Source organism: Octopus bimaculoides, chromosome 26 (genome assembly GCF_001194135.2).
Source record: "Octopus bimaculoides isolate UCB-OBI-ISO-001 chromosome 26, ASM119413v2, whole genome shotgun sequence".
NCBI classification, from domain to species: domain Eukaryota; kingdom Metazoa; phylum Mollusca; class Cephalopoda; order Octopoda; family Octopodidae; genus Octopus; species Octopus bimaculoides.
In genome coordinates this window covers 4179988-4191079 of record NC_069006.1, presented here as the reverse complement: position 1 = coordinate 4191079, position 11092 = coordinate 4179988, and the positions used below count along the sequence as shown (strand labels likewise).

At 38.1% G+C, this 11092-nt stretch overlaps 1 protein-coding gene across 1 annotated transcript in view; it reads left to right on the top strand.

The window, feature by feature from the left end:
• LOC106883974 (phenylalanine--tRNA ligase beta subunit) overlaps window positions 1–9386 on the top strand; it is a 58143-nt gene extending 48757 nt beyond the window's left edge. The window contains exons 14-19 of the mRNA XM_014935134.2: window positions 2318–2418; window positions 3887–3967; window positions 4748–4840; window positions 5930–6047; window positions 7363–7521; window positions 9037–9386. Coding sequence (XP_014790620.1) covers window positions 2318–2418; window positions 3887–3967; window positions 4748–4840; window positions 5930–6047; window positions 7363–7521; window positions 9037–9185 — 701 coding nt within the window. The 3' untranslated portion in view covers window positions 9186–9386. The remainder of the gene's footprint in view (window positions 1–2317; window positions 2419–3886; window positions 3968–4747; window positions 4841–5929; window positions 6048–7362; window positions 7522–9036) is intronic.
• The last annotated feature ends 1706 nt before the right edge of the window (window positions 9387–11092 follow it).

Genomic DNA, 11092 nt, shown 5'->3' with positions numbered 1-11092 from the left:
TGTGTGTGTGTGTGTGTGTGTGTATGTTTGTGTCTGTGTTTGTCCCCCCCAACATCGCTTGACAACCGATGCTGGTGTGCTTACGTGCCCCTAACTTAGCGGTTTGGCAAAAATAGACCAAAAGAATAAGTACTAGGCTTCCAAAGAATAAGTCCTGGGGTTGATTTGCTCGACTAAAAGGCGGTGCTCCCGCATGGCCGCAGTCAAATGACTGAAACAAGTAAAAAAGTAAACAGTATATGTGTATATTATAGAAGCATAAAGTGTAGTCTGTGTGATATAATGCAGGTGATGTGACATGGCTGTTAAGTCTACTTTCTCTCTACTCTTGTAAATGTAACATTTTAAATTTGAATGGATTTTAGTGTCAGATATCTTTTTAGCATCAAGAGTCAGTTATCATTAGTCTAGAATAGTTTCAAGAGAGACTGTAATATTTATTTTTTTTGTGTGTATGTATATATGTATATAGATGTTAAATAGATTTCCCATGGTTGGAAAAGGCTCCTGTTATTTTTGACAAAGCCATGGGGTAGGCAGCTCTTCTCAGAAAAAAAAAATCTGATGTAAAACTTGCAGTCAAAATAGTACTAGTTATCTTGCAATGCTTGTTACTGGAACTTGTCTACTATAGTGACCGAGAAAGTAGCTAAAAATGCTTTTGTCACTTAAATCCAATGATGTACAGACTTCTCACTGTCATAATGCGAGATAGCTATCATCTGTGACAAGATGAGACAATCATCATATGTTATGTATATCGTGATGGCACCTGTGCCCAGCGTCGCCTTTCTGGCACTTGGGCCCGTGGCATGTGTAAGGACTTTCAAGCAAGATCGTTGCCAGTGCCCCTGGACTGGCTCTTGTGCAGGTGGCACATAAAAGACACCATTTTGAGCGTGGCCGTTGCCAGTACCGCCTGACTGGCCTTTGTGCGGGTGACACGTAAAAGCACCCACTACACTCTCGGAGTGGTTGGCATTAGGAAGGGCATCCAGCTGTAGAAACACTACCAAATCAGATTGGAGCCTGGTGTAGCCATCTGGTTCACCAGTCCTCAGTCAAATCGTCCAACCCATGCTAGCATGGAAAGCGGATGTTAAACGACGATGATGATGGTATTACATTCCTTTTTCACATCCATTTTCCCATGTTTGTATAGGTCAGACAAATATGTTATTCAAGTATTCTTTTACAGCACCATGCCCTTTCTATTGATAACCCTTATTCTATGCAGCTTTGATGGCACAAAGTGAGTAGAGAATTTGTTGTCGGTTCACCTGCATGTGTCAGTTTTTGTAGAAGTTAATAAAATGGAAACAAACACACACACATATACATGTGTGTGTGTGTGTGTGTAATTGAAATGTGCAGAAAACAAAAGACAAAGACAGGTGAGGGAACAACAAGCAGGTGTATTAGTTTGAGGCCCAGAAAGAATGGAAAATTCTTTGACGTTTCAAGCCTAAGCTCTTTGACAGAAAGAATTGAGAGGAGAAAAAATGTGCTGGGATTAATGGTTTAACATGATAAAATGACTAGAAGAAAGAGGCTAAGTGAAGGGGAAATAATAATGGTGACCTGGCTGAACTGGGGTGTGCAAGCACTTGCATGAATGTAAGAATGGTGTGTGTGAGTGTTTAGGTGTTACTGGAGGTGAGGGCGCATGAATATATATATATATATATATATATATATATATATATATATATATATATATTATGGAGATGTACTTGCATAGCAAGTGACTTGATCTGAGAACATGTGCTGAAACAAAAATAATTGCAGCATGAAAGATGCTTGTAAGCCATTTAAGAACACACAAAAACCGTTAGTTTCACTTCAACATTTAATTTCATTTTAACACAAATGAAATTTAAATGTTGAAGTGAAACTAACGGTTTTTGTGTGTTCTTAAATGGCTTACAAACATCTTCTACACTGTATTGTTTATATATATATATATATATATACATACATGCACGTACGTACGTACAACTAGCATGTTTCATTTTCTGCCTACTAAATCCACTCGCAAGACTTTTGGTAAGCCCAAGGCTATAGTAGATGATACTTGCCCAAGGTGCCACATTGAAGGACTGAACCCAAAAGTACAAGGTTGGGAAGCAAACTTCTTACCCACACAGCCATGCCTGCAACAGCATAACAGATTAAAGATTAACAATGAATACTTTCAGTATTTGAGTTTCAGCAGGAAATAATGAAAGCTGATTGGTTGAATAATACCAACCAATCAGAAAAGGACAATATATTGTAGCAGTTTCACTATGCATCATTGTTCCTTAACATTGCTCAGATATAATCCACGCCTGTGATATCATTGAGGATGTTGCCATTGCATATGGCTATGATAACATTACATACACTTTTCCACAAACTTACGCAACAGCAACACAAGTAAGTATAATAACCAAATAAATCTACTATTTTTAATTTTTATAAGACTAGGCAAGCATTATCTTTCATTCTTTGTCTTTCTTATAATAGTTTTTTTTTTTTTTTCTGTTGGCCTAGTATTCCTCAGAGTTGACCTTCTGCTTCTCTAAGCTGTGCGTGTGTATAATGTTCTGGGGAAACACACCAATGAGGTTGAACTGGGTACAAATTAATATATGTGTGTTCCAGACAGACACATGTTTTATAGGATGTGTGTGTGCGTTTTTTAACCCTTTAGACATACATGTCAGAAATGGTTTAAAAAATTCTGTTCTGAAGATTGTCAACCTACTGGAGTTGATGATAACTGAATTAAAGCCATAATTGGATCTGAGGTTAAATGTATCACACACAATGATTGAAAATCACTTAACATTTCTTGGACTTGTTAAGAAGCTCGATATTTGGGTTCCACATAAATTGAAAGAGATTTGCTTAACACAATGAATCAATATTTGCAATATTCATCTCAAAGGCAATGAAATTTACCTGGTGATGAAAAATGGATTGTCTACAATAAAATCAATCGAAAACGATCATGGTCCAAGTGTAATGAACCAGCACAAACCACATCAAAAGCTGAATTGCATCAAAAAAAGGCCATGCTGTCAATTTAGTGAGATTACAAAGATGTTGTGTATTTTGAGCTGCTTCCAGGGGAACCAAACGATCAATTTAGATGTTTACTGTCAACAACTAATGAAACCGGAGGAAGCAATCAAAGAAAAATGGCCAGAGTTGGCAAATCATAAAGGAATCGTGTTCCACCATGATAATACTAGACCACACGCATGTTTGCTGACTTGTGAAAAATTACTGTCACATCCACCATAGAGCCCTGACCTTGCACCATCAGGTTACCATTTATTTCAAAGTTTGCAAAATTCTTTGAATGGTAAAACTTTCAATTAGGATCATCATCATTATTCAACATCTGCTTTCCATGCTGGCATGGGTTGGACGGTTTGACTGAGGACTGGCAAGCTAGGTGGCTGCACCAGGCTCCAATCTGATCTGGCAAGGTTTCTACAGCTGGATGCCTTTCCTAATGCCAACCACTCTGAGAGTGTAGTGGGTGCTTTTTACATGCTGCCAGCATGGGGGCCAGTCAGGTGGCACTGGCATTGACCACACTTGAATGGTGCTTTTCACATGCCACTGGCACAGGAGCCAGTCAAGTGACATTGTTATGATGACCTGAAATTGCACTGGCTTCAGTTTTTGGCTGATAAGGTCCAGAAGTTCTATGAGCACAGAATCGTGAAGTTGCCAGAAAGATGGCAAAAGGCTATCAAACAAAATGGAAAAGATATAATTGATTAAAGTTCATTCTTTGTATTAAAAGATAAATGACTTTTATTTCACACTAAAAAACCAAAATTACTTCCTTGCCAACCCAACTATCTATTGATCTACCTTTTATTTTCAGGTTCCTATGAATCAATTAGGTGATCTATTGAGGGTCAACATTGCAGCTGCTGGTTTCTCTGAGGTCCTGACTTTTGCATTGGTGAGCTTGACTTTCTATTGTTTAATGTATTTAATGCTGTGCATGCTTACATGAGTACACAAGTCTGATGAAATTGTAGCATTCATGCCTTTCCTTCATACAAAACCGAAAATGGAATTGAGAACAACTTGCAAATTTGGTCCATTAGGAACTCAGTGCAAAGCGTCTGCATGTATGTGCAAATACATCACTTATATAAGTTTGTATTATATGTGTATATATTCACCGGTTCGATTTCCATTTATTTGCTTATTTATTTTTTCTAAAATTTTCGTAGCCTCTTGCAACCTCTTCAATAAATATATATATATATATATATATATATATATATATATATATATATATATATATATACATATATACACTATAAATATGTATACATATATATATTTATATACATACACTATATGTATATTGGGTGGGTGCATAATTATTGCAGCTTTTTTTCAACAAATTTTATCCAACAAAAGCAATAATAATATTTAACAAAAACTTCTTTAAATGAATGTCTGACCGTCAGCCAAGCAAATGGGAAACAGTAATTGAAGTAGATGGTGAATATGCTGCGGAATAATTATTTAAGGATGTTTTTGTTATATGTTGTTATTGTTTTTGTTGAAAAAAAGCCACAATAATTATGCACCAACCCAATATATATGTATGTATATATATATAAGTTCAAAAAACACAAAAAACAATAACAAAAAAAACAACAAAGTGAGGACGTGATACGGATATTAATTATTGTTTCATAATGCTTTTTCTTATATTTTGGTGTAGTGTTCAAGAGAGGACATTGCTGATAAACTGAGACTTGATATCAATGACATAAAACCTGTACACATTTCCAACCCTAAAACAGCAGAATTCCAGGTAAGTCTATAACAGGGTTTCTCAACCATTTTTATCCATGGACCCCTTTTAATCGTTATTTTATTCTGGTGGATCCCCATAGCTATTCAATGTTTAAAATCTAGTTTTATAGAAACTTCTTTGGTAGACAGAAACTGAAAGAATCCCAATGTGTGTGTGTATGTGTGTGTGATATTGTCATGCAAGCAGTGTCATTTGTCTTCAGTCTTCCTTGAAAATATGTCCAACCGAGGGGAAATATCACCTTGGATGGAAACAGGTGAAGGTGGCAACAGAAAGGGTATCCAGCTGCAGAACAATGCCCCGTAAACATATTCCTGTAACCCATGCCAGCATGGGAAAATGGACATAAAGAAATATTGTAAATATTTTGTAGGTGTGTGTGTGTGTGTGTGTGTGTGGCTATGTAGTTAAGAAGCTTGCTTCCCAACCATGTGGTCTCTGGTTCAGTCTTATTGTGTGGCACCTTGGACAAGTGTCTTCCACTATAATCCTTGGCTGACCAAAGTCTTGTGAGTAGATTTAGTAGGCAGAAAATGAAAGCAGCCTGTCATATATATGTATATCTATGAGTGTGAGTGTCTTTGTGTCTCTGTGTGCCCACCACTGCTTTGCAACCGGTGTTTGTTTACATCCCTGTAACTTAGTGGTTCAGCAAAAGTGATTGATAGAATAAGTACCAGACTTTACAAAAAATAATAAGTACTGAGATGGATTTGGTCGACTAAAATGCCTCAAGGCAGTGCCCCAGCATGGCCAGTCTAATAACCGAAACAAGCAAAAGATAAATAGGGTGTATGTCTTTGTGTTGTGTTTGTACCTCATCAGAGCTTGACAACCAGTGTTGGTTTATTAACATTCCTGCAACTTAGTAGTCCAGCCAAAGAGACTGATAGAACTGTTTCTTTGACTGAAGCCTTCAGGGCAATGCCCCACCATGGCTGCTGTCCAATGACTGAAACAAGTAAATGATAAAATGTTGGATTTATAAATAAATTTTCTATGGTCATTCATATTTCATCATATTGACATCACGAACCACTGTCTGTCTTGAAATAACAACCTAAATTTACATGTTTTCTCTTGAAGGTTGCTCGTACAATGCTCCTACCTGGCTTGTTGAAAACCTTGTCCAACAACAAGAACATGCCTCTTCCATTAAAACTGTTTGAGATCTCCGATGTTGTTTTACAGGATCCTAGCAGAGGTGAGTTGCAAAGCTTAGTTAAATATTGATGATTGTCTTGTTTATCAAAGCTGAAATAGCAGTGGCAGTACTGGTTGTGGTGGTGGTGGTGGTGGTCGTCGTCGTGGTAGTGGTGAAAGCACATAGTTGAGTAATCAGGGTGTTAGAAGGTCGTGGGTTCAAGTCTTGGGCTGGATTACGCATTGTGTCTTTGCATAAGGGACTTCATTTTACTCCTTTTGTTGGTTTAGTGTACTCAGCTGTGAATATAAGTACCAGCTGAATGGCGCTGGTGGTTCGGGTGGCTGTGGCTGTTGTTGTTTTCGTTTCAAACATGCACAATGGCTGTGGTATTAAAGTGCTAACCAACCAACCAACCAAGCTGCTTTTCGTGTCTTCTCCAAACCCTTGTGGCAATGCCTGTCACATTAGTTATTGTTAATTCACTGACAGCAAGTTAGCAGGAGGAGTAAGTGTTATCACATCTTTGGAATCAAGAGGAAGGTTTTACTGTTTTTGTTGTCATATTTCCGTCGAAATACATTGCCATTGTTTCTGTTACTTTTCAATATCAAGCCAAGTAAAATCACAGCCATCCATGCATAGAGATACGTCCTCTACACCCTTCTCTCAGCTGGGATATCCTAGTCTTGTGGTGTCACGTAAAAATTGCCCAGGCCTGTTCCACCTTCAGAGCACCCAGTACACTCTGTAAAGTGGTTGGCATTAGGAAGGGCATCCAGCTGTAGAAGTCATGCCAAACAGACAAATGGGACCCAAATTGCTCTGTACCTGGCCAGCTCCTGTCAAACCATCCAACTCATGCCAGCGTAGAAAATGGACGTTAAACAATGATTATGATGACAATGATAATGATTTTAGTAAAATAGCTTTATCATTATTGGAGCATAAATTAACATAGCATTTTGATGGAAGGTTTTTAATTTCAATCACTTTGTAACTGGAAGTTTGTATCATAGAATCAGGTGATCTCAAGCAGACTGGTATCATTAGGATTAAATGGGTTCGCTTCAAAAGGGTTAACAGCAATTGCAGCTGATTGAGACTTCCAAGTTTCAAACTTAATTACTGTAAGGCTTACAAGTGCAGCAATTTTTTAGTATGAGGAGTAGGTGCTGAAAAGTTCTTGGCTTTAAGGGTATTGTGGAGGACCACTTCAATAAGTATGTGAATCTGAGAGGGGAATATGTTGAATAATATCATAATTAACTGATCCTCCTGTATTTTTCTTTTACCCAAAGCGAGGAACTGCTTGGCACCTCCTCATTTGCGTTTATATATTTTTTGTTCTTTTCACTTTGCTTCTTTCTTGAAGACAATGGAGCAAGGAATGAACGTCATTTGTGCGCTGTCTACTACAACAAGAATTCTGGTTTCGAGGTCTTACATGGCTTGATGGACCGCATTATGCAACTGCTGGATGTAAAGTATGCATCAGACAGTGGTGCAAACTATTACATCAAACCACTCGAAGGTATGTGGGGTTTTTTAATTTTAAAATCCCTCCAAGCATTCACTGCCCTTTTGCACTTCTATTATCATTGTCCAATATTTTAAATCCAGGTTTGGCCGGATCTACCTCATACTCACACCAACTGCTCTCACACTATCTCACCTGGTTTTGGGCGTCCTCCTTCTTCAGGCCAACCCTCCCAATCTCCTCCTCCACATTTTCTTTGGTCGACCTCGCTTTCAATTGGTTACTTGTTACGGATAGAATTGGTGGAGCATTGGGCAAAATGTCTTGCATCATTTAGTTATGATTAAGGCAGTGAGCTCACAGAATTGTTAGCATGCTGTGCAAAATTCTTAACGGCATTTTGTCTGTCTTTACATTCTGAGTTCAGATGCTACCAAGGTCGACTTTGCCTTTTGTCCTTTTGGGGTCAGTAAAATAAGCACCAATTGAACACCCCTCCCCAAAATTGCTGGCATTTTCCCAAAATTTGAAACCATTATTTACATATGATTCTGTTGATCAGAGTTCAAATCCTGGCTTTATTTTTCTCCCTTCTGGAGGTGATAAAATAAAGCACCAGTCAAGCACTGGGGGTTGACTAACACCCTCCCTCTAAAATTGCTGGTCTTGTGCTTAAGTTAGGAACCATTATTATTATTATTGGAGAAATAAACTGGCAGAATTGGTAGAGCATCAGAAAACATTCTTATAATAATTATTATTGGAACAGCTAACGTATCAATTCCTATAATCTGATTTTTACAGCTCTAGATCTATTTTAAGTATTCATCTAATGCAGTGATTCTACGTACAAAACATTCATGCCGGTGCCACATACAAAGCACTTGTACACTAGCACCACATACATAGCACTTGTGCCAGCATCACATAGTAGGCACTCGTGCCAGTGCCGCATACAAAGCACTTGTACCAGCACCACATACATGGCACCATGTAAAACGCACCCAGCACAGTCTGCAAAATGGTTGGCATTAGGAACGACATCCAGCCCTAACAACCACACCAGAATAGACAATTGGAGCCTGGACAGCTCTCCAGCTCCTATGAAACCACCCAACCCATATCAGGATGGAAAATGGACATCAAATGATGATGATGGACTCCTTTGATTCCTATTTTACACAGGTGGATGCATCAAAAATCCTTTTATACTTAGTTATTATTAGGGATTGTACTAAAAAACATTTAGAAGTTTGACTAATTTATTGCACATGAATTTTAACAGCAAAATCTTATATGAACCCCTGTTGTGAACCAATGAAACACATTAAAGCAGTCCCCACCTCCATCCCAGTATGGCCACAGTCCAGTGACTAAAACTAGTAAAAAGATGAAAAAAGATAAGCTTCCTTCATTCAATTCATGTGCTGTTCCCCCCCCCCCCGTCTAATTTCATTAATCCCTAGGATTTTGCGTGTCTGTGTTTTCAGGAAGAAATGCCATAACAAAAACACCAAGAACTCGGCCCTTATCATCTTGATTACTTACCTTTAATTTTTATTGTTGCAGATCCAACTTTTTTCCCCGGTCGTTGTGCAGAGATCATCGTTGGAAACCAAAGTGTTGGCAAGTTTGGAGTATTACACCCAGATGTGATCACAAAGTTTGAACTCAACATGCCATGCTCTGCTTTAGAGATCAATATTGAGAAACTATAAAAGGGCTTTTTTTGCACAACTTGAAACCCATTTGTATGGATTACACCATCAGCTTGGTCTTTGACCGACAATCACAAACGCCACTACAATCTAATTTATGTGATATTGTAATTGATTAATTAAATGCATTGATCATGAAAATCTATGTATGTGTATATATACGCACTCAAAAAGAGCAGTAATAAAAATTGTCAAGTGTTATATTTTTATTGTTTCTTTTTTTCATGAGTTAAATTCTATTCGTAAATGATATGATTTACTACACAGAAGTGTTGTATATCAGTTTTTGCTCATTAGGTAATTAATGTCTCGTCTGTTTCCTGTTTACATTCATTTACTCCCACCTGCTCTCATATAATGTTGGGGTGGCCATGTATCTCCTCTCCAACTCCTCCCCCTGTTCTTGTCCCTTCTATTATACTTTTTATCTCTCAACCCCTCGCATAAATCCACACCCCTTCTCTATTATACCTCCCCCCCCCAGTCACAAGGGATCTTTCGTATTGCAAGTTTCATGGTGACCTAACTAGTATTGCTGCCATGAAAACAAGTACCTAGTACATTGTGAAAGGGTTGACATTAAAAAGGTCATTCAGGGTCCTCTGATTTGTTCGGTTTTGTTGAATTGTCCAACCTGTCTCAGAATAGAAAGGACATGATGACAATGATAATATAAAGCATGTCTCTAGGAGATGGTCACTGATATAAAACCAGATATGCAGAGAATGGCATTAAGCAGTTTGGGGATATTTTGCTTGTACTTGAGACTATGGCTTTTCTACATTTCTGAGCCTCCAACTCATATTGGCACTGGATATCATATCAGTAAGGTGGAGAGGGTCAGTGAGGTGCTGTGCAAGCCTTACTGGACCTAAAACTTGGCTGTGCACTCGCTGGCTAGGTGACTGATGCCTGGTTCTATAGGAGGGCACTGTTGCAAGCATGGAAGCTGTGGATGTAAACCTGGGTGAAGTTGACTGTTGGTACAGTAACATCATGCATGGATATTGCTGGCATTTTGCATGGACATTGGTCTGATGTTCTTCCTCGGTCACAAGTGGACAGCCATCATCATTATCATGTACATACACACATATATCTTACATATAAATGGCAATTTCTGCTGTTACCATCTTGATGCATAAACCAGCAAACCAACCTTCACAAAACTTTGCATTCATGTTAAACTGACATCCAGTTGAATAATAGGCTAATTGGATTTCAATAAAAATCTATAATACAGTTCTATATTTAAGCGATGAGGGATTATGTACATTATTTACATTTGGTGCCCACTGGCATATGGTGTAGTGGTTATATACATGCACTTTCATAAATACACACATGCACATAAGTAACTTTTAAAACACCAATGAAGGGGAAGAAAGGTGGGTATGAGGAATACGTAGCCTTAAGGAAAAAGGGGGTAGGGGACTTTTCTACTGTCCATCGCAAAGAAACACCCCCACACACATCTACTATACACCATTTTGAACTCGTGATTACCTCTGTGTACGTTTGTAAATGTGTGTGTGTGTCGTCCTATAACTATCTGTCTCTCTACTTTCGTAGGGTCTTCCCTGTTGCTGTCACATATTGTGAGATTTTAAAATTACATCAAAATCTCCAAATTTGGTATATTGAAATAATTTTCCACGTTAGATCCGATTTTGTTATTTATTTGTTCCAGAAAAATTGCAGAAAATTCTTACTGAGGTTTAAAGTTTAATCAATTTTTCCTAATCAGAAAACAGGGTTTAGAAGCTGGCATTTTCTGCATGATAGCTGTCACGAAACGAAAGCAAAATCATTAGGAGGAGGGATTTTTATTAAACAAATCTTGCCTGGACTTGTGCATTAGAGTGTAACTTTCTAGGTATGATCCCATGGCCATTCATGACCAAAGG